General features: G+C 48.3%; 1 protein-coding gene across 2 annotated transcripts in view; it reads right to left on the bottom strand.

Annotated features, from left to right (window-relative positions):
* Positions 1–23,797, bottom strand: part of kdm5a (lysine demethylase 5A) — a 408,944-nt gene that overhangs the window by 218,170 nt on the left and 166,977 nt on the right. For both annotated transcript variants that reach the window (XM_072484202.1, XM_072484201.1), the window contains exons 9-11: positions 17,190–17,309; positions 12,024–12,182; positions 9,769–9,950 (exon numbers count right to left, since the gene is read on the bottom strand). In XM_072484202.1, coding sequence (XP_072340303.1) covers positions 9,769–9,950; positions 12,024–12,182; positions 17,190–17,309 — 461 coding nt within the window. The remainder of the gene's footprint in view (positions 1–9,768; positions 9,951–12,023; positions 12,183–17,189; positions 17,310–23,797) is intronic.

Raw genomic sequence — 23,797 nt, 5'->3', positions numbered from 1 at the left:
GAGTATTGTTGGAGCTGCACTCATCCAGGCAAGTGAGGAGTATTCCATCACACTCTTGACTTGTGCTTTGTAGGTGGTGGGCAGGCTTTGGGTTGCCAGGAGGCGGGTTACTCACCGCAGGATTCCTAGCCTCGGACCTGCTCTTGTAGCCACAGTATTTATATGGCTAGTCCAGTTCAATTGTAGTCAATGGTAATCCCCAGGATGTTGATAGTGGGGGATTCAGCTATTTTTTTTTCTTCATTTTTTCATTTTTTTTTTGTGAAATATATTTTATTGAAATTTTTCATTCACAATTTTTTCCCCTTACACATCAAACATAAAGAAAGTTTAACAGTACAAGTAACATGATAACTACAATCTAATAAAGAGTAACTAACTAACATGGTAAACTAACCAATTAACATAAAATGAAACTTTCCCCTCCCCCTCCCTACCCTCCCCCCTGGGTTGCTGCTGCTGGTCATCTATCTTCCCTCTATCGTTCCGCGAGGTAGTCGAGGAATGGTTGCCACCTTCTGGTGAACCCTTGAGCCGATCCTCTCAGTGCAAACTTAATCTGCTCCAGTTTTATGAACCCCGCCATATCGTTTATCCAGGCCTCCAGTCCGGGGGGTTTTGCTTCCTTCCACATGAGTAAGATCCTGCGCCGGGCTACTAGGGACGCAAAGGCCACGACATCGGCCTCTTTCGCCTCCTGCACTCCCGGCTCATCCGCAACTCCAAATAAAGCTAACCCCCAGCCTGGTTTGATCCGGACCTTCACCACCTTCGAAATCACTCCCGTCACTCCCCTCCAATACCCCTCCTGTGCCAGGCACAACCAAAACATGTGTGTGGTTTGCCGGGCTTCCGCCGCACCTCCCACACTTGTCCTCCACTCCGAAGAACCTGCTCAACCTTGCTCCCGTTATGTGTGCTCTATGTAGCACCTTAAATTGAATCAGGCTAAGCCTGGCACACGAGGAAGAGGAATTTACCCTGCTTCGGGCATCAGCCCACAAACCCTCCTCAATCTCCTCCCCGAGCTCTTCTTCCCACTTTCCTTTTAGTTCGCCCACCAGCTCCTCCCCCTCTTCTCTCATCTCTCGGTATATCTCTGACATCTTGCCCTCCCCGACCCACATCCCCGAGAGCATTCTATCCTGGATCCCCTGTGTCGGGAGCAATGGAAATTCCCTCACCTGTTGTCTTGTGAACGCCCTCACCTGCATATACCGAAAGAAATTTCCCCGGGGCAGCTTATACTTTTCCTCCAACGCTCCCAAGCTCGCAAACGTCCCTTCTATAAATAAATCTCCCACCCTCCTAATTCCCAACTGGTGCCAGCTCTGGAATCCACCATCCATCCTCCCTGGGGCAAACCTATGGTTGTTCCTAATTGGGGACCCCACCAGGGCTCCCAGCACACCTCTCTGTCGCCTCCATTGCCCCCAGATATTTAATGTTGCCGCCACCACTGGGTTTGTGGTAAATTTTTTTGGTGAGAACGGTAGTGGCGCCGTCACCAGCGCCTCTAGACTCGTCCCTTTACAGGACTTTCTCTCCAGTCTTTTCCACGCCGCTCCCTCACCCTCCATCATCCATTTACGGATCATCGCCACATTGGCGGCCCAGTAGTAGTCGCCCAAATTCGGCAGCGCCAGTCCCCCTCTGTCTCTGCTACGTTGTAAGAACCCCTTCCTTACCCTCGGAACTTTCCCTGCCCACACGAAGCTCATGATGCTCCTGTCTATTTTTTTTTAAAGAAGGCCTTAGTGATCAGTATAGGGAGACATTGGAATACAAATAGGAACCTCGGGAGGACCATCATCTTAATTGCCTGCACTCTGCCCGCCAGTGACAGCGGCTGCATGTCCCACCTCTTAAAGTCCTCTTCCATTTGTTCCACCAGTCGTGTCAGATTAAGTCTGTGCAAGGTTCCCCAGCTCCTGGCTATCTGAATCCCCAGGTATCGAAAGTTTCTTTCCACTTTCCTTAAAGGCAGGCCCTCTATCCCTCTACTCTGGTCCCCAGGGTGTATCACGAAAAGTTCACTCTTCCCCATGTTAAGCCAATATCCCGAGAAATCTCCGAACTCCCTCAATATCTGCATGACCTCTGTCATCCCCCCCCACTGGGTCCGTCACATACAACAGTAGGTCATCCGCGTAGAGTGACACTTGGTGTTCTTCTCCCCCTCTAATCACCCCTCTCCATTTTCTGGAGTCTCTCAGCGCCATGGCCAGTGGTTCAATTGCCAACGCGAACAGTAATGGAGATAGCGGGCATCCCTGTCTTGTTCCCCTGTATAGGCGGAAATACTCCGATCTTTGCCGACCCGTGACCACTTGCCGTTGGGGCCCCATAGAGGAGTTTGACCCAGCCAACAAACCCGTCCCCGAACCCGAACCTCCTCAGCACCTCCCATAGATACTCCCACTCCACCCTGTCAAATGCCTTCTCTGCATCCATTGCCGCCACTATCTCTGCCTCCCCCTCTACTGGGGGCATCATTATCACCCCTAATAGCCGTCGCACGTTGACATTTAGTTGTCTCCCCTTTACGAATCCTGTCTGGTCTTCGTGCACCACTCCCGAGACACAGTCCTCTATCCTCGATGCCAGCACCTTTGCTAGCAATTTGGCGTCCACATTTAGTAGTGAAATAGGCCTATAGGACCCGCACTGCAGCGGATCTTTATCCCGCTTCAAAATTAGCGATATCGTCGCCTCCGACATTGTCGGGGGTAGAGTCCCCCCCTTCCCTGACCTCGTTAAAAGTCCTCACCAACAGCGGGGCCAGCAAGTCCACATATTTTCTATACAATTCCACCGGGAACCCATCTGGTCCCGGGGCCTTCCCTGCCTGCATGTTCCCCAGCCCCTTGGTAACCTCGTCCACCCCAATTGGTGCCCCCAGGCCTTCCACCTCCTGCTCCTCCACCCTCGGGAACCTTAATTGGTCCAAAAACTGCCGCATCTCCTCTTTTCCCTCCGGGGGTTGGGACCTATAAAGTCTTTCGTAAAAGGTCTTAAACACCTCGTTTATCTTCCCTGCTTTCCGCACCGTAGCTCCCTTTTCGTCTCTAATTCCCCCTATCTCCCTCGCCGCTGTCCTCTTTCGCAGCTGATGGGCCAACAGGCCACTAGCCTTTTCCCCATATTCATATCTCATCCCCTGTGCCTTCCTCCACAGCACCTCCGCCCTCCTGGTGGTCAGAAGGTCGAACTCCGTCTGGAGTCGTCGTCTCTCCCTGTACAGTCCCTCCTCCGGGGTCTCCGCATATTCTTTGTCCACCCTTAAGATCTCCCCCAGTAATCTTTCCCTTTCCTTGGCCTCTGTTCTCCCTTTGTGGGCCCTGATGGAGATCAGCTCTCCTCTGACCACCGCCTTTAGTGCTTCCCATACCACTCCCACTCGGACCTCCCCGTCGTCATTGGCCTCCAGGTATCTCTCGATACATCCCCGCACCCTTCCACAGACTCCCTCATCCGCCAACAATCCCACATCTAATCGCCAGAGTGCACGCTGCTCCCTCTCCTCTCCTAGTTCCAGGTCCACCCAATGTGGGGCATGATCAGAGATAGCTATGGCTGAATACTCAGTTTCTTCCACCCTCGAGATCAACGACCTTCCCAAAACAAAAAAATCTATCCGGGAGTACACCTTATGAACATGGGAGAAGGAGAACTCCCTGGCCTTCGGTCTAACAAATCGCCATGGATCCACTCCCCCCATTTGGTCCATAAACCCCTTAAGCACCTTGGCCGCTGCCAGCCTTCTTCCGGTCTTAGATCTGGATCTATCTAACCCTGGGTCCAGCACGGTGTTGAAGTCTCCCCCCATTATCAGGTTTCCTACCTCCAGGTCCGGTATACGTCCCAGCATCCGCTTCATGAATCCCGCATCATCCCAATTCGGGGCATATACGTTAACCAACACGACCTCTTCCCTCCAGCCTGCCACTCACCATCACATATCTGCCTCCACTATCTGCTACAATGCTCCTTGCTTCGAATGATACCCGTTTCCCCACCAGTATGGCCACCCCTCTATTCTTTGTATCCAGCCCTGAATGGAACACCTGTCCCACCCATCCTTTCCTTCGGCTAACTTGGTCCGCCACCTTCAGGTGCGTCTCCTTGAGCATCGCCACGTCTGCCCTCAGTCCTTTCAAGTGCGCGAACACTCGGGCCCTTTTAATCGGTCCCTTTAGGCCTCTCACGTTCCACGTGATCAGCTGCACTGGGGGGCTACCTGCCCCCTTCCCGTGTCGACTAGCCATCACCCTCTCTAGGCCAGTCCCACGTCCCGATTCCGCGCTCCCACTCGTTCCCCAGGTGGCGCATTCCAGCCCCGACCACCCTTTCTTTAGCCAGTTCCTCTTTGATTTCTGCAGCAGCAACCCAGTTATCCCCCCCCTCCCCCCGCTAGATCCCCATCTAGCGTGATTGCTCCCCCCATATTACTTCCGCAAGTCAGCTGACATCAACTGACCCCGGCTTCTCCCGCTCACTCCTTGACCCCCCCGTGTGGGGAGCTCCCATCTACCTTGCGCCTATCTTCCCGCCATCACCTTTCTGGCACGGGAACAAGGACAGTAGGCTCCATATTCTCTGTAGCTGTCCCGCCCCTTGTGGCGCAGCTCCCCCTCCTGCCCCACTCCCATTCCTCGTCCTCCGCCTATGTCTCTTCTTTCCCCCCACCGGCGCCCACATTTCTTAGTGTCCCCCCCCTTCCCAATTTACATCTCTATATACATCCACAGTGACATTTCCCTCTAATATCAGTCCCTCAGTTCCGATCCAGTTTCTCGGCTTTAATAAAAGGTCCATGCTTCTTCCGCCGTTTCGAAGTAGTGATGTCTCTCCTGGTACGTGACCCATAGTCGTGCCGGCTGCAGCATCCCGAACTTCACCTTCTTCTTGTGTAACACCTCCTTGGCTCGATTAAAACTCGCCCTCCTTCTCGCCACCTCCGCACTCCAATTCTGGTACACCCGTACCACCGCATTCTCCCATCTACTACTCCGTACCTTTTTGGCCCACCTCAGAACCACTTCTCTATCATTAAAGCAGTGAAATCGCACGATTGTCGCCCTAGGTGGTTCTCCCGCCTTTGGTCTCCTCGCAGGGACCCGATGAGCCCCCTCCACTTCTAAGGGACCCGAAGGGGCCTCAGCTCCCATCAGCGAGCTTAGCATCGTGCTCACGTAAGCCCCGCAGTCCGCTCCTTCCACTCCCTCAGGGAGACCCAGGATCCGAAGGTTCTTCCTTCGTGCTGTGTTTTCTAGGGCCTCAATCCTTTCAATGCACTTTTTGTGGAGCGCCTCGTGCGTCTGTGTTTTGACCGCCAGGCCCAGGATCTCGTCTTCATTATCCGTCACCTTCTGCTCCACCACGCGGAGCTCTGTCTCCTGGGTCCTTTGTGCCTCCTTAAGCCCGTCAATTGCCTGTAGCATCGGGGTCAGCACCGCCTTCTTAAGTAGCTCCACACACCGTCTTAAGAATTCGTCTTGATCGGGCCCCCATGTCGCCTGGGCTTTCTCCGCTGCCATCTTGCTTATTTTTTCCTCCTGTCCCTATCGTCGAGGATTCTTCGCGATGTAGCCGCCACCGCCGATATTTTTCTCTTTCGTTGGGGGGGACTCCCTATTAACTCACCCCACACCGGGTTTCGTCCTGAAAAAATTCCCCGTTGGGGCTCTTAAAAGAGCCCGAAGGTCCGTTTGAGCTGGAGCCGCCGAAACGTGCAGCTTAGCTGGGCATCGCCGCAACCGGAAGTCGGGATTCAGCTATTTAATGTCACGGGGCGATTGTTTGGTTCTCTCTTATTGGAGATAGTCATTGCCTGGCACTTGCGTGGCTGAGCATTGTGCAATCATCATTGAACATCACCACATTTGACCTTATGTTGGCAGGGAGGTCACTGATGAAGCAGCTGCAGATGGTTGGGCCTAGGACACTACCCTGAGGAACTCCTGAAGTGATGTCCTGGGACTGAGATGGCTGACCTCCAATCGCCGCAACCATCTTCCTTTGTGCTTGAGAAACTCCAACAATGTTGACTCCATTGACCCCAGTTTAGCTAAGGCTCCTTAATGCCATACATGATCAAATGTTGCTTTGATGTCAACGGCAGTCACTCTCACCTCATCCCTGGAGTTCAGCTCTTTTGTCCATGTTTGAACCAAGACTGTAATGAGGTCAGGAGCTGAATGACCCTGGCAGAACCCAAACGGAGCGTCAGTGAGCAGGTTATTGCTAAATAAAAGCTGTTTGATAGCACGTTGATGACCCCTTCCATCACTTTGCTGATGTCGGAGAGTAGACTGATAGGGCAGTAATTGGCTGGGTTGGATTTGTCCTGTTTCTTGTGCACAGGACACATGTGGGCAATTTTCCACATTGCTGGGTAGACGCCAGTGTTGTAGCAGCACAGGAACAGCTTGGCTAGGGGCGTGGCAAATTTTGGAGCTCAAAGTCATCAGTACTATTGCATGAATATTCAGGATTCATAGACTTTGCAGTATCCAGTGCCTTCAGTTGCTTCTCGGTGAATTGAATTGGTTGAAGACTGGCATCTGTGATGCTGGGGACGTCGGGAGGAGACCAAGTTGGATCATCCACTCGGCACTTCTGGCTGAAGATTATTGTGAATACTTCAGCCTTCTTTTGCACAGATGTGCTGGGCTCCTCCATCATTGAGGGTGGGGATATTTGTGGAGCCTCCTCCTCCAGCGAGTTGTTTAATTGTCCATTATCATTCACGACTGGATGTGACAGGATTGCAGAGCTTAGATCTGATCCATTGGTTGTGGGATCATTTAGCTCTATCACTTGCTGCTTATGCTGTTTGGAATTCAAGTAGTTCTGTGTTGTAGCTTCACCAGGTTGAAACCTTATTTTTCGGTATGCTTGGTGCTGCTCCTGGCATGCCCTCCTGCACACTTAATTGAATCACGGTTCATCCCTGGCTTGGTGGTAATGGTAGAGTGGGGGATATGCCGGGACATGAGATTACAGATTGTGGTTGAATACAATTCTGCTGCTGCCGATGGCCCACAGCGCTTCACAGATGCCCAGTCGAGTTGCTAGATTTGTTCTGAATCTATCCCATTTAGCACGATGGTAGTGCCACACAAAACTATAGACGATATCCTCAATGTGAAGACGGGACTTTGTCTTCATTCGGACAAATTAAACATGCTAGAGGATTTGAAAGGCCAGGTGAACTGGCTCCATGGACTATTTGAAGCTCATTTTTACACCCTGGTGTCACATCAGTAAGACATGAAAGAGATCAAACCGTTTAAATCAAACCTTACTTTCTACTTGTTTAAAATTGGACTTTGCTGGAACAAAAACATGACTGCTACAGGGCACAAGTTTGTGGAATCTGACACTGATCGTTGTATCCATTACAATCAACAAAACAAGTGAGCAGCAGTCTTTCCTCCCCAACCTGCACTTACAACAAAGAGAGAGACATCAAAACTGGAACTTGAAATTAACTCAAAAATGGGCAACATTACATGACCCAAGCTCCTTTCAATGGTACATTCCTGAACTCCCAGGGCAGTCTGCTCTTAAACATCCAGCCTGTCAACACCAACGCTGGATTCCAGGCAGCCAACAAAGCCTGCCTCAAGTCTAAACCTCCTTGAAGCCTGGATTTCTGGAAGATTCCTGCCATTGCCTGTAGAGCAGACCAAATCTCTGTATACCAACCTCAACTTGCTGCTTCATCACCGGGTTTGAAGGAATTCAGAAAATCCTACTCTCAGCTAGCTGAACCCATCTGAACCTCAACTCGTGTATGAAGGAACCCTCACTGGACTGTGACAGTCATGTGAATTAGTCACATAAATAGTCATTTGGTAGTGCAGAACTGTGAGTATGCTGGAAAAGGATATTTCATCAAAGCTTTTCGTCTTACAGTCATCAGGACAATCACAAGAATACCAATGTCAGGAGAAACAACAACTTGAAATATAAAGTTGTTCTTTCCCCCAACATTGGTATTCTGGTGATCATCCTGGTCAGTGCAAGATGAAAAGCTTCAACAGATTCTCTTTTTTCTGCAATACTATAAGGCCATAAGACATAGGGCGGATGTAAGGCCATTCGGCCCATCGAGTCCACTCCACCATTCAATCATGGCTGATTTCAACTCCATTTACCCGCTCTCTCTCCATAGCCCTTAATTCCTCGAGAAATCAAGAATTTATCAGCTTCTGTCTTAAAGACACTCAACGTCCCGGCCTCCACCGCCCTCTGTGGCAATGAATTCCACAGACCCACCACTCTCTGGCTGAAGAAATTTCTCCTCATCTCTGTTCTAAAGTGACTCCCTTTTATTCTAAGGCTGTGCCCTCGGGTCCTAGTCTCCCCTGCTAATGGAAACAACTTCCCTACGTCCACCCTATCTAAGCCATTCATTATCTTGTAAGTTTCTATTAGATCTCCCCTCAACCTCCTAGACGCCAATGAATATAATCCTAATATCCTCAGACGTTCATCGTCTGTTAGGCCTACCATTCCTGGGATCATCCGTGTGAATCTCCGCTGGACCCGCTCCAGTGCCAGTATGTCCTTCCCGAGGTGTGGGGCCCAAAATTGCTCACAGTATTCTAAATGGGGCCTAGCTAGTGCTTTATAAAGCTTCAGAAGTACATCCCTGCTTTTATATTCCAAGCCTCTGGAGATAACGGACAACATTGCATTTGCTTTCTTAATTACGGACTCAACCTGCAAGTTTACCTTTAGAGAATCCTGGACTAGGACTCCCAAGTCCCTTTGCACTTCAGCATTATGAATTTTGTCACCGTTTAGAAAATAGTCCATGCCTCTATTCTTTTTTCCAAAATGCAAGACCTCGCACTTGCCCACATTGAATTTCATCAGCCATTTCTTGGCCCACTCTCCTAAACTGTCTAAATCTTTCTGCAGCCTCCCCACCTCTTCCATACTACCTGCCCCTCCACCTATCTTTGTATCATCGGCAAACTGAGCCAGAATGCCCCCAGTCCCGTCATCTAGATCGTTAATATATAAAGAGAACAGCTGTGGCCCCAACACTGAATCCTGCAGGACACCACTCGTCACCGGTTGCTGCCATTCCGAAAAATAACCTTTTATCCCAACTCTCTGCCTTCTGCCTGACAGCCAATCGTCAATCCATGTTAGTACCTTGCCTCGAATACCATGGGTCCTTATTTTACTCAGCAGTCTCCCGTGAGGCACCTTATCAAAGGCCTTTTGGTTTCATTTTAAGTTATTCCTAATTGCATCCTCTTGTCTTTCCTATCTACTTTGTGAGTGTGTGTATATCTAGCTGTCACAACCATCCCTTGGTTTGAATGTACAAATAAACAATACTTCTGATTTAACCCAAAAGAGATTGCCGCAAATCACTTTTAAAATTTACTTCACAAACACGGTTTGGGGAAAACACACTTCAGCCTATTTCAAGAAATTACAACCTTTGCTTACGGACAGATGTGAGAAAAAATAAATAAACATGGTCAGTTTGCCTCTCTCCCCTGTCCGTAACAATAGTACGTCCTGCACGATCCACTGCAATGAAACAACCTGAAACAAAGGTAATTGGCAGATTTTGCACAACGTTAAACTGATTCTATTTTTATGACAGGCTTTACGACACTCAAAAGAGCAACATGGGATTGTGCTGTGTCTCTCAAATTGTCACATTTAACCATACTAATTTAGATATGAGTCAGACTGACAATCATGTGGGTCCACCAAGTAAACGGAGTTACAAACCAGTGCAGGTAGTTGATTGAGTAGCTCCAGTGGTCTTCAATGTGCCAGCAGAAGGAGGAAAAACACATTCCCACATAAAGCCAAGGAATCTTCATCCCAGAGATGTCTGCGTTGATGTGAGTCAATACGGACTGCTCCAGGACAGGCATGTTATTCAAGTTCCAACCAGAACTGGCGTAATCCTGAGAAATCATGCAGAAGATAAGCAGTGAGTGAAACCTGGAGCAGTAAGGAAAGTCAAGAGTAGTGCAGAGGTGTGAGTAAGGCAGAGGTGATTTGTGGGCAGACAAGGGGTGTGGGGCACACAGGGAGTGATTTGTTTTAAATTTAGAGTGCTCAATTAATTTTTTCCAATTAAGGGGCAATTTAGCGTGGCAATTCCACCTACACTGCCCATCTTTTGGGTTGTGGGGGCGAAACCTATGCGGACACGGGGAGAATGTGCAAACTTCACATGAACAGTGACCCAGAGCCAGGATTGAACCTGGGACCTCAGCGCCGTGAGGCAGCAGTGCTTGCTAACTACTGTGCCACCATGCTGCCTTTGGGGGTGACATTTGGCAGCACGGTAGCATTGTGGATAGCACAATTGCTTCACAGCTCCAGGGTCCCAGGTTCGATTCCGGCTTGGGTTACTGTCTGTGGAGTCTGCACATCCTCCCAGTGTGTGCGTGGGTTTCCTCCGGGTGCTCCGGTTTCCTCCCACAGTCCAAAGATGTGCAGGTTAGGTGGATTGGCCATGATAAATTGCCCTTAGTATCCAAAATTGCCCTTAGTGTTGGGTGGGGTTACTGGGTTATGGGGGTGGAGGTGTTGACCTTGGGTAGGGTGCTCTTTCCAAGAGCCGGTGCAGACTTGATGGGCCGAATGGCCTCCTCCTGCACTGTAAATTCGATGACAATCTATTTGAGGGATGACAATGGTATGGTTCCTCTCGAATTCACTCTTTAAAAACCAATCACCTGCTGTGGACCAACCTGCAGAAGTGGGTCCAGCTTTAGATCTCCTGAAAATCCACCTGTCTACTGTAAATTTGCCTACTCAAGTGGCAATAAAAGGAATGCTGATGCCACATCCAGATTCTGAAGGGCACATGTACTATCTGCAAACTGGCACAACTCAGATACATAAAAGTACAATTTTTGCAGTTGTTTGGAAGCAGTTTCTGGGGGCATAGTTATGTGGGTTGGGGTGCTGCAAATATAACTGCATTAAAGAGCCCCAGACCAGCTCCAGCAACACTCTCGCATGCTCATGCTTTTCCCAGCAAAGGGATGGACCATTCTGCAACAGAGTGAATGCAATCAAACTATTGCAGCATCTCACAGGCTGTTATCTGCCACTGAATGCAGAATTCCTCCAGATGGATGTCGCCAATCGTCATGGACCTATTGAGATTCAGCCTGATGCTGAATATGGTGCTTCCCTGCCACTCTTTCTCTTGGGCATCAGCGGTACTCCCATTGGTCATAAAGCGAGCACTGACAACCTGCTTAGCAGTAGGCCACAGTGTCTGCAGCTCCAGCCTCCATCCAAAAAAGTGGAGACAAACTAACAGGCTGCTACCTGTAAAATTAAACTGGAAGGCATGCCCCACTTCAGTGGGTCCATGACCTGGAATTAACCCCAACATCATGGCGGCACAGTGGTTAGCACTGCCAGGTTCAATTCCGGCCTTGGGTAACTGTGTGGAGTTTGCACGTTCTCTCCATGTCTGTGTGGGTTTCCTCCCACAGTGCAAAGATGTGTAGATTAGGTGGATTGGTCATGATCCACAGGGACAGCGAGCCAGAGTCAGGACCGAACCTGGAACCTCAGTGCCGTGAGGCAACTGTGCTAACCAGTGTGCCACCTTGATGCCAGATTCGATCCCGGCTCTGGATCACTGTCCGTGTGGATCATGGCTAATCCCCTGAACCTATAATCTTTGCACTGTGGGAGGGGTATCGGGCCTCCGTAGAGTGCTCTTTCGGAGGGTTGGTGCAGACTCGATGGCCGGATGGTCTCATTCTGCACTGTAGGGATTCTATGGATTAGCTTCCTAACACTCAAGGCAAAATTCAGTGTGATAGGCCAGAGTGCCCGTAGTTGGAACACCAGTCATGCAACTTACAAACAGTATTAATAGGGCAAACTTTAGAAACGAACATAGCTTCATTCAGCCAGGATTATTACATCATCCCTTTGATTAACACCATGCGCTCTTATGGGAGGCGAGCTGGGAAAACAGGAAGAGCACAACAATAAATCCTTACCTCCTCTTCAGGCATCAACCTTCTTTTAGTCTCGTTGACTGGAAATCCACTGCCAAATTCCTTTGAGGTAATGTCAGCACCATACTCCACTATAACATCCTCCTCAATGCTACTCACAAGTCGCCAAAACTCCTTCTCAACTAACTCGGTTGGGACCATCTGCCAGATAGTGAGAGAGACAGCCAGCCTTTACTGACAGAGTAAAGCTATCACAGTACCAGGCTCTGGGGCAGGGGTGAGCAGTAACAAGGACAATCTACATGGGGGGAGTGGGCAGGGCCTTGTGGCAGGTATTAAGAATGCATTGTACATGGCAGAGTGGAGAGTGACAGGAACAGTGGACATGGGGGTCTCGAGAATCAAGTACAGTTTACTCTTTTTGGATTTCCAAAAGTTATTCAATAAAATAAGGTGCCACATAAAAGTGTAATAATGATAATGATAACCTTTATTATCACAAATAGGCTTACATTAGTACTGCAATGAAGTTATTGTGAAAAGCCTCGAGTCGCCACACCTGGCGCCTATTCAGGTGCACATAGGGAGAATTCAGAATGGCCAATCCACCTAACCTGCACATCTTTGGACTGCGGAGCACCCGGAGGAAACCCACGCAGACACGGGGAGACATGCAGTCTCCGCACAGACAGTGACCCAAGCCGGGAACTGAATCTGTGACCCTGGCACTGTGAAGCAACAGTGCTAACCACTGTGCTACCGTGCTGCCCTTCTAAACAACCTGTCTACTGTAAAGAAAAGTGTACTACATAAGAGCTCATAGGGGGCAATAAATTTGCATGAACAAAGGATTCACGAAGAGGAAACAAAGAAGCGGGATAAAGGCATAATTTTTGGTTGGCAAACTGTAACGAGTGAGGTGCCATGGGAATCAGTGATGAGGTCAGTCCTTGCTCTCATCCAGAAAAGCTGCAGGAACCTTGATCCTGCTGGGAAATTACCAAGGTTGAGGCTCTTCCCTTGCTACCTTCTGAGTCCCCAAGGCTGCCTCACTTGGGAGTCACACCCATCTATCCTAGACCAGAGAGAATCTGAAGTATCAATCCTCAGACCATCTCCTGGAACAACCCTCTCCCTCCCTGACGCGGTGTTGTGAGCTCGATCCGAGTTTATCTGAGCCAAAGTTTCTCAGGCTGCAGGATGTGGCTGCCATGGATCATCCACCATTCCCCACATACTACAGCTGCAATACATCAGCTGCATTGCCATCCTTATTGTGATTTATTTAACTAATTGTGGTTCAAGTTTACAATATCACTCAACAGTTACTTTTTTTTCCAAATATTTTTCATTAGGGTTTTAACATTTCATAACATACTTCACACAACGAGATGAGATCAAGAATTACAACAATTTTACAACCAATCTAGTTTTTAACTACTATACATATGGTGCATCATCCCGACCTCATACAAGGTTCAAAAGTTGAGGTCACAAGGCGACAGATACAGAAAGTGGCTCACACACAAAGAAAAACTGCTGTTGAGCGCTGGCTGGGCAAAGCCATGGCCCGAAGGATGCCCACTCAGTCATAGAACAAAGAACAAAGAAAAGTACAGCACAGGAACAGGCCCTTGGGCCCTCCAGGCCCGTGCCGACCATGCTGCCCGACTAAACTAAAATCTTCTACACTTCCTGGGTCCGTATCCCTCTATTCCCATCCTATTCATGTATTTGTCAAGACGCCCCTTAGATGTCACTATCGTCACTGCTTCCACCACCTCCTCTGGCAGCGAGTTCCAGGCACCCACTACCCTCGGTGTAAAAAAACTTGCCTCATACATCTCCTCTAAACCTTGCCCCTCTCACCTTAAACCGATGCCCGCTAGTAATTGACCCCTCTACCCTGGGGAAAAGCCTCTGACTATCCACTCTGTCTATGCCCCTCATAATTTTGTCGACCTCTCTCAGGTCGCCCCTCAACCTCCGTCGTTCCAGTGAGAACAAACAGAGTATATTCAACCGCTCCTCATAGCTAATGCCCTCCATACCAGGCAACATCCCGGTAAATCTCTTCTGCACCCTCTCTAAAGCCTCCACATCCTTCTGGTAGTGTGGCGACCAGAATTGAACACTATACTCCAAGTGTGGCCTAACTAAGGTTCTATACAGCTGCAACATGACTTGCCAATTCTTATACTCAATGCCCCGGCCAATGAAGGCAAGCATGCCGTATACCTTCATGACTACCTTCTCCACCTGTGTTGCCCCTTCCAGTGACCTGTGGACCTGTACACCTAGATCTCTCTGACTTTCAATACTCTTGAGGGTTTTACCATTCACTGTATATTCCCTACATGCATTAGACCTTCCAAAATGCATTACCTCACATTTGTCCGGATTAAAACTCCATCTGCCATCTCTCCGCCCAAGTCCCCAAACGATCTAAATCCTGCTGTATCCTCTGACAGTCCTCATCGTTATCCGCAATTCCACCAACCTTTGTGTCGTCTGCAAACTTACTAATCAGAGCAGTTACATTTTCCTCCCAATCATTTATATATACTACGAACAGCAAAGATCCCAGCACTGATTCCTGGAACACCACTGGTCACAGCCCTCCAATTAGAAAAGCACCCTTCCATTGCTACTCTCTACCTTTTATGGCAAGGCCAGTTCTGTACCCACCTTGCCAGCTCACCCCTGATCCCATATGACTTCACCTTTTGTACCAGTCTACCATGAGGGACCTTTGTCAAAGGCCTTACTGAAGTCCATATAGACAACATCCACTGACCGACCTGCATCAATCATCTTTGTGACCTCTTCGAAAAACTGTACCAAGTTAGTGAGACATGACCTCCCCTTCACAAAACCATGCTGCCTCTCACTAATACGTCCATTTGCTTCCAAATGGGAGTAGATCCTGTCTCAAAGAATTCTTTCCAATAATTTCCCTACCACTGACGTAAGGCTCACCGGCCTGTAGTTCCCTGGATTATCCTTGCTACCCTTCTTAAACAGAGGAACAACATTGGCTATTCTCCAGTCCTCCGGGACATCACCTGCAGACAGTGAGGTTCCAAAGATTTCTGTCAAGGCCTCAGCAATTTCCTCTCTAGCCTCCTTCAGTATTCTGGGGTAGATCCCATCCAGCCCTGGGTACTTATTAACCTTAATATTTTTCAAGACGCCCAACACCTCGTCTTTTTGGATCGCAATGTGACCCAGGCTATCTACACACCCTTCTCCAGACTCAACATCCACCAATTCCTTCTCTTTGGTGAATACTGATGCAAAGTATTCATTTAGTCCCGCGCCCATTTCCTCTGGCTCCACACATAGATTCCCTTGCCTATCCTTCAGTGGGCCAACCCTTTCCCTGGCGACCCTCTTGCTTTTTATCTATGTGTGAAAAACCTTGGGATTTTCCTTAACTCTATTTGCCAATGACTTTTCGTGACCTCTTCTAGCCCTCCTGACTCCTTGCTTATGTTCCTTCCTACTTTCCTTATATTCCACACAAGCTTCATCTGTTCCCAGCCTTCGAGCCCTGACAAATGCCTCCTTTTTCTTTTTGAAGCGGCCTACAATATCTCTCGTTATCCAAGGTTGCCGGAATTTGCCCTATTTATCCATCGCCCGCACAGGAACATGCCGGTCCTGAATTCCTTTCAACTGACAATTGAAGAGACAATGTCAGGTGTTGATTGACCCTTAAACATCATCCCCCAATCTAGGTTCTTCAGCTCCCGCCTAATATTGTTGTAATTAGCCTTCCCACAATTTAGCACATTCACCCTAGGACCACTCTTATCTTTGTCCACCAGCACTTTAAAGCTTACTGAATTGTGGCCACTGTTCCCGAAATGCTCCCCTACTGAAACTTCTACCACCCGGCCGGGCTCATTCCCTAATACAGTACAGTACAGTACGGCCCCTTCCCTAGTTCGACTGTCTATATATTGTTTTAAGAAGCCCTCCTGGATGCTCCTTACAAACTCTGCCGCATCCAGGCCCCTGGCACGAAGTGAGTCCCAGTCAATATTGGGGAAGTTGAAGTCTCCCATCACCACAACCCTGTTGTTTTTACTCGTTTCCAAAATCTGTCTACCTATCTGCTCCTCTATCTCCCGCTGGCTGTTGGGAGCCTGTAGTAAACCCCCAACATTGTGACTGCACCCTTCTTATTCCTGATCTCTACCCATATAGCCTCGCTGCCCTCTAAGGTGTCTTCCCCGTAGTACAGCTGTGATATTCATGGGAGGGCTAACAGCTGGCTGTGCTCCCCTGAAGGGGAGAACCCCCAGACAGCTACAGGGGGTCCTTGTTTGGGAGCTCCCGGTAATCGTCCATCATCGCTGTGCTGTTCGTGAAAGGTCCCGTGTCTTACCCCCACCCCCCCTACCCCACTCCTTACTTTACTGGGCGCCGGTTAAGAACAGGCCTTGGAACAAGTTGGTGAACTGCCTCCATGTTTTGAGGAAGCCTTTCTCCGATCCCCTGATGGCATACTTTATTTTCTCTAGCCTGAGAAATTCCACCAGGTTGGACAGCCAGTCTGCAGCCTTGGGTGGTGCTGCCGATCGCCAGCCGAGCAGGAGTCTCCGGCGGGCGATCCCGGCTCTGGGTCATTGTCCATGTGGAGTTTGCATATTCTCCCCGTGTTTGCATGGGTTTCACCCCCACAACACAAAAGATGTGCAGCATAGGTGGATTGGCCATGCTAAATTGCCCCCGAATTGGAAAAAAAATTAATCGGACACGCTAAATTTATATATTTTTTAAATTGTCTTTTGGAGGAAAATTACATGGTCCTTCAGGCCTTTCACATGGGCAAAGGGACTGGCTCTTTTCACCGGGTTGAAAGTCCCAGATGCTCCAGGTCACTATCCTTTTTATATTTTTATAAATTTGGAGTACCCAATTAATTTTTTCCAATTAAGGGGCAATTTAGCATGGCCTGTCCACCAAACCTCCACATCTTTGGGTTGTGGGAGCGAAACTCATGCAAACACGGGGAGAATGTGCAAACTGAGTGGATTGCCCTCCAACAACCACAACCACCTTTCTTTTGTGCCAGGTATGCCTCCAACTAGTGGAGAATTTTCCTTGATTCCACGTGGCTTCAGTTTGCTGGCATGCCTCAATGCCACACTGACCAAAATGATTGTACAGTCGCTGCGGCAATGCAACAAAGATACTTACATGCACTGGCATGTTGAAATAATCGGACTTGAAGTTATCTGCCATTTCACCAAAGCTCTGGAGTGTGTACTCCCTGACTGCCTGTTCAAAGCCAAATGCCTCAGGAGGCTTACTGCATGCCTGTGTGTGCAGAGGAGAAAAAGCTGATTAAGCAAAGTTTGCAAGGTAATTCAGGCGCACTCCAAATACTTCCCCCACCACCATGTCCAATGTAGAAGTCAATCTACATACACAAGTGACTCCATCCGATAAACCAGCACTTACAGACCAGTTAATTTAGCCTCAGTGATGGGAAAGCTTTTACAAATATACGTCTGGAGGAGGGGGGTAGGTCTGGAGGGGAGCACACAGGTAGAGCGGGCCAGAGGGGGTGGGCAGGGTCAATCCCATTATGTGATGAATGTAGGAATTTTAAAATATATATTGTATTGTGTCTGTTGCAGTAAGGTTACTAAAAGAACTTTGGTTAAGGTATCCAGATTACATGTCTGCTAAAGTTGTGATTAAGCGGTTAACAGGGAGGCAGGCTGTGATGTTACTCATTAGGGGGAGGGGTGAGACAGGGTCGGTTTTTACTTTAGTTTTACAGCGCTGTGTGTGTTGTTTTTAGTTTCATTTTGAGAGTTCTGTTCTGATTCTGAGGGAAGGAGGTGTGTTTCTCAGACTGACTTGTGAAAGCTTGTCTCCAAAGGTCTGTGTATAAATCTGTAAGCCACTGAGTGTTAACTGTATTATAGAATCATAGAAGTTTACAGCATGGAAACAGGCCCTTCGGCCCAACCAGTCCATTAAGCTAGTCCCAGTTGCCCGCACTTGGCCCATACCCCTCGATACCCATCTTACCCATGTAATTATCGAAATGCTTTTTAAAAGACACAATTGTACCCGCCTCTACTACTACCTCTGGCAGCACATTCCAGACACTCACTACCCTCTGAGTGAAGAAATTGCCCTTCTGGGCCCTTCTGAATCTCTCCCCTCTCACCTTAAACCTATGCCCTCTAGTTTTAGACTCCCCTACCTTTGGGAAAAGATGTTGACTATCTACCTTATCTATGCCCCTCAATTTTTTATAGACCTCTATAAGATCACCCCTAAGCCTCCTACGCTCCAGGGAAAAAAGTCCCAGTCTATCCAGCCTCTCCTTATAACTCAAACCATCAAGTCCCGGTAACATCCTAAGTAAATCTTTTCTGCACTCTTTCTAGTTTAATAATATCCTTTCTATAATAGGGTGACCAGAACTGCACACAGTATTCCAAGTGTGGCCGTACCAATGTCTTGTACAACTTCAACAAGACGTCCCAACTCCTGTATTCAATGTTCTGACCAATGAAACCAATGAAACCAAGCATGCCGAATGCCTTCTTCACCACCCTGTCCACCTGCGACTCCACCTTCAAGGAGCTATGAACCTGTACTCCTAGATCTCTTTGTTCTATAACTCTCCCCAACACCATACCATTAACTGAGTAGGTCCTGGCCTGATTCGATCTGCCAAAATGCATCACCTCACATTTATCTAAATTAAACTCCATCTGCCATTCGTCGGCCCACTGGCCTAATTGATCAAGATCCCGTTGCAATCCTAGATAACCTTCTTCACTATCCACTGTGCCACCAATCACTTAATAAGTGGCATTTTAACTGCGTGCGTGGATTTTGTTTAATTGAAATTTTAGATGTAGTTGGGAAAGCAAGCTCAAAGACCTTTCTTTATTCTTTTGTAAGAACTGCTTAACTGTCAATTGAAAAGCTGTTTTTTCTTTGGCTGTTAATAATAATAATAAATAATCGCTTATTGTCACAGGTAGGCTCCAATGAAGTTACTGTGAAAAGCCCCCAGTCGCCACGGTCCAGCACCTGTTCCAGGAAGTCGGTACGGGAATTGAACCGTGCTGCTGGCCTTGTTCTGCATTACAAGCCAGCTGTTTAGCCCACTGTGCTAAACGAGACCCACTGGGATTAATCCTGCTATCCTGTATTAATAACATTTTGTTTTCATATAAAAGATCCCTAAATGTGAGTAAAATCACTCCTGAAGCGAAGCATCCTTTCCTCCCAGTTTACTAATTGAAAAATTGTTGTGGTCTAATCCGGTTTCCCAATTTATATTGGGGTCTGGTCCGGATACCTAACAGTAAGGTTCCCCAATCTATCTTTGCCGATTCGCGCTTCATACTCTCAAAGTTCCCATTATTTAGATTCAGTACCCTGGTTTCAGATTAGACTACTTCACTCTTCACCTTAATGAAGAAGATTATCGTAATGTAGTCTGGTGGTGGCTGCTGGTGGGTGAGTACTGAAGTTTAAACTAACTTACCTTGCAGGGGCATCTCTTGGAGGAGCGCAGAGGCAGCTGGTGGGTGAGTATTGCAGTTTAAATTAACTTCCCTTACAGGAGCATCGGAGCGGAGTGCGGGGGCTGCTGCTGGGTGAGTATTTAAGTAAACACTTACCTGGTCCCGTTTCTGCTCCTCTTTGCTGTTGTTTTTTTTTAAATTTATTTGTTTAAGGTGGGAACAGGAAGTTCGACCCGCGGACTTCTGGGAAGTCCCTCACCAATAAATTCTGGTGGAGAGGAAACCCGAGACACTACACGTGTAGTGTCTCCCACCCGCCCTCCTCCTCCAACCTAATAATAAAACCCATTGGTGTGAGGTAAGTTCCATATTGTATTATTATCATTATTATTATTATTGTTTTAAAATTTAGTTGTTAGCCCGATCTTGGTAGAAAGTTAGAGGGATGGCAGGGAAGGGAGTGCAATGTTCCTCCTGCAGGATGTTTGAGGTGAGGGATGCCATTAGTGTCCCTGCTGATTTTACCTGCAGGAAGTGCTGCCATCTCCAGCTCCTCCAAGACCGAGTTAGGGAACTGGAGCTGGAGTTGGAAGAACTTCGGATCATTCGGGAGGCAGAGGGGGTCATAGATAGCAGCTTCAGGGAATTAGTTACACCAAAGATTGGAGATAGATGGGTAACTGTAAGAGGGACTGGGAAGAAGCAGTCAGTGCAGGGATCCCCTGCGGTCGTTCCCCTGAGAAACAAGAATACCGCTTTGGATACTTGTGGGGGGGGGGGGGGGGGGGGGGACTTACCAGGGGTAAGCCATGGGGTACGGGCCTCTGGCACGGAGTCTGTCCCTGTTGCTCAGAAGGGAAGGGGGGAGAGGAGCAGAGCATTAGTAATTGGGGACTCGATAGTCGGGGGCACAGATAGGAGATGTTGTGGGAGCGTGAGAGACTCACGTTTGGTATGTTGCCTCCCAGGTGCAAGGGTACGTGATGTCTTGGATCGTGTTTTCCGGGTCCATAAGGGGGAGGGGGAGCAGCCCCAAGTCGTGGTCCACATTGGCACTTTCGACATCGGTAGGAAAGGGGACAAGGATGTCAGGCAGACTTTCAGGGAGCTAGGATGGAAGCTCAGAACTAGAACAAACAGAGTTGTTATCTCTGGGTTGTTGCCCGTGCCACGTGATAGTGAGATGAGGAATAGGGAGAGAGAGCAATTAAACACGTGGCTACAGAGATGGTGCAGGCTGGAGGGATTCAGATTTCTGGATAACTGGGGCTCTTTCTGGGGAAGGTGGGAACTCTACAGACAGGATGGTCTACATCTGAACCCGAGGGGCACAAATATCCTGGGGGGGAGATTTGTTAGTGCTCTTTGGGGGGGTTTAAACTAATGCAGCAGGGGCATGGGAACCTGGATTGTAGTTTTAGGGTACGGGAGAATGAGAGTATAGAGGTCAGGAGCACAGATTTGACGTCGCAGGAGGGGTCCAGTGTTCAGGTAGGTGGTTTGAAGTGTGTCTACTTCAATGCCAGGAGTATACGAAATAAGGTAGGGGAACTGGCAGCATGGGTTGGTACCTGGGACTTCGATGTTGTGGCCATTTCGGAGACATGGATAGAGCAGGAACAGGAATGGATGTTGCAGGTTCCGGGGTTTAGGTGTTTTAGTAAGCTCAGAGAAGGAGGCAAAAGAGGGGGAGGTGTGGCGCTGCTAGTCAAGAGCAGTATTACGGTGGCGGAGAGGATGCGAGATGGGGACTCATCTTCCGAGGTAGCATGGGCTGAGGTTAGAAACAGGAAAGGAGAGGTCACCCTGTTGGGAGTTTTCTATAGGCATCCAAATAGTTCTAGGGATGTAGAGGAAAGGATGGCGAGGATGATCCTGGATAAGAGTGAAAGTAACAGAGTAGTTATTATAGGAGACTTTAACTTTCCAAATATTGACTGGAAAAGATATAGTTTAAGTACTCACATTAGATGGAGTTTAAGTACTCACATTAGCTGGGTCGTTTTTTGTACAGTGTGTGCAGGAGGGTTTCCTGACACAATATGTTGACAGGCCAACAAGAGGCGAGACCACGTTGGATTTGATTTTGGGTAATGAACCAGGCCAGGTGTTGGATTTGGAGGTAGGAGAGCACTTTGGGGACAGTGACCACAATTCGGTGACGTTTACGTTAATGATGGAAAGGGATAAGTATACACCGCAGGGCAAGAGTTATAGCTGGGGGAAGGGCAATTATGATGCCATTAGGCGTGACTTGGGGGGGTTAGGTTGGAGAAGTAGGCTGCAAGTGTTGGGCACACTGGATAAGTGGAGCTTGTTCAAGGATCAGCTACTGCGTGTTCTTGATAAGTATGTACCAGTCAGGCAGGGAGGAAGGCGTAGAGCGAGGGAACCGTGGTTTACCAAAGAAGTGGAATCTCTTGTTAAGAGGAAGAAGGAGGCCTATGTGAAGATGAGGTGTGAAGTTTCAGTTGGGGCGATGGATAGTTACAAGGTAGCGAGGAAAGATCTAAAGAGAGAGATAAGACGAGCAAGGAGGGGACATGAGAAGTATTTGGCAGGTAGGATCAAGGAAAACCCAAAAGCTTTATATAGGTATGTCAGGAATAAGCGAATGACTAGGGTAAGAGTAGGACCAGTCAAGGACAGGGATGGGAAGTTGTGTGTGGAGTCTGAAGAGATAGGCGAGATACTAAATGTAAATGAATATTTTTCTTCAGTATTCACTCAGGTAAAAGATAATGTTGTGGAGGAGAATGCGGAGACCCAGGCTATTAGAATAGATGGCATGGAGGTACGTAGGGAAGAGGTGTTGGCAATTCTGGACAGGCTGAAAATAGATAAGTCCCCGGGGCCTGATGGGATTTATCCTAGGATTCTCTGGGAGGCCAGGGAAGAGATTGCTGGACCTTTGGCTTTGATTTTTATGTCATCATTGGCTACAGGAATAGTGCCAGAGGACTGGAGGATAGCAAATGTGGTCCCTTTGTTCAAAAAAGGGGAGCAGAGACAACTCCGGCAACTATAGACCGGTGAGCCTCACGTCTGTAGTGGGTAAAGTCTTGGAGGGGATTATAAGAGACAAGATTTATAATCATCTCGATAGGAATAATATGATCAGGGATAGTCGGCATGGCTTTGTGAAGGGTAGGTCATGCCTCACAAACCTTATCGAGTTCTTCGAGAAGGTGACTGAACAGGTAGACGAGGGTAGAGCAGTTGATGTGGTGTATATGGATTTCAGTAAAGCATTTGATAAGGTTCCCCACGGTAGGCTATTGCAGAAAATATGGAGGCTGGGGATGGAGGGTGAGTTAGAGATGTGGATCAGAAATTGGCTAGCTGAAAGAAGACAGAGGGTGGTGGTTGATGGGAAATGTTCAGAATGGAGTTCAGTTACAAGTGGCGTACCACAAGGATCTGTTCTGGGGCCGTTGCTGTTTGTCATTTTTATCAATGACCTCGAGGAGGGCGCAGAAGGGTGGGTGAGTAAATTTGCAGACGACACTAAAGTTGGTGGTGTTGTCGACAGTGTGGAAGGATGTAGCAGGTTACAGAGGGACATAGATAAGCTGCAGAGCTGGGCTGAGAGGTGGCAAATGGAGTTTAATGTAGAGAAGTGTGAGGTGATTCACTTTGGAAGGAATAAGAGGAATGCGGTATATTTGGCTAATGGTAAAGATCTTGGAAGTGTGGATGAGCAGAGGGATCTAGGTGTCCATGTACATAGATCCCTGAAAGTTGCCACCCAGGTTGATAGGGTTGTGAAGAAGGCCGATGGAGTGTTGGCCTTTATTGGTAGAGGGATTGAGTTCCGGAGTCAGGAGGTCATGTTGCAGCTGTACAAAACTCTGGTACGGCCGCATTTGGAGTATTGCGTACAGTTCTGGTCACTGCATTATAGGAAGGACGTGGAGGCTTTGGAGCGGGTGCAGAGGAGATTTACCAGGATGTTGCCTGGTATGGAGGGAAAATCTTCTGAGGAAAGGCTGATGGACTTGAGGTTGTTTTCGTTGGAGAGAAGAAGGTTAAGAGGAGACTTAATAGAGGCATACAAAATGATCAAGGGGTTAGATAGGGTGGGCAGTGAGAGTCTTCTCCCGCGGATGGAAATGGCTGGCACGAGGGGACATAGCTTTAAACTGAGGGGTAATAGATATAGGACAGAGGTCAGAGGCAGGTTCTTTACGCAAAGAGTGGTGAGGCCGTGGAATGCCCTACCTGCAACAGTAGTGAACTCGCCAACATTGAGGGCATTTAAAAGTTTATTGGATAAGCATATGGATGATAATGGCATAGTGTGGG

Source organism: Scyliorhinus torazame, chromosome 19, assembly GCF_047496885.1.
Source record: "Scyliorhinus torazame isolate Kashiwa2021f chromosome 19, sScyTor2.1, whole genome shotgun sequence".
Classification (NCBI taxonomy): domain Eukaryota; kingdom Metazoa; phylum Chordata; class Chondrichthyes; order Carcharhiniformes; family Scyliorhinidae; genus Scyliorhinus; species Scyliorhinus torazame.
Note: the sequence above shows the minus strand (reverse complement) of the source record. Positions and strands in the feature narration are given on the sequence as shown.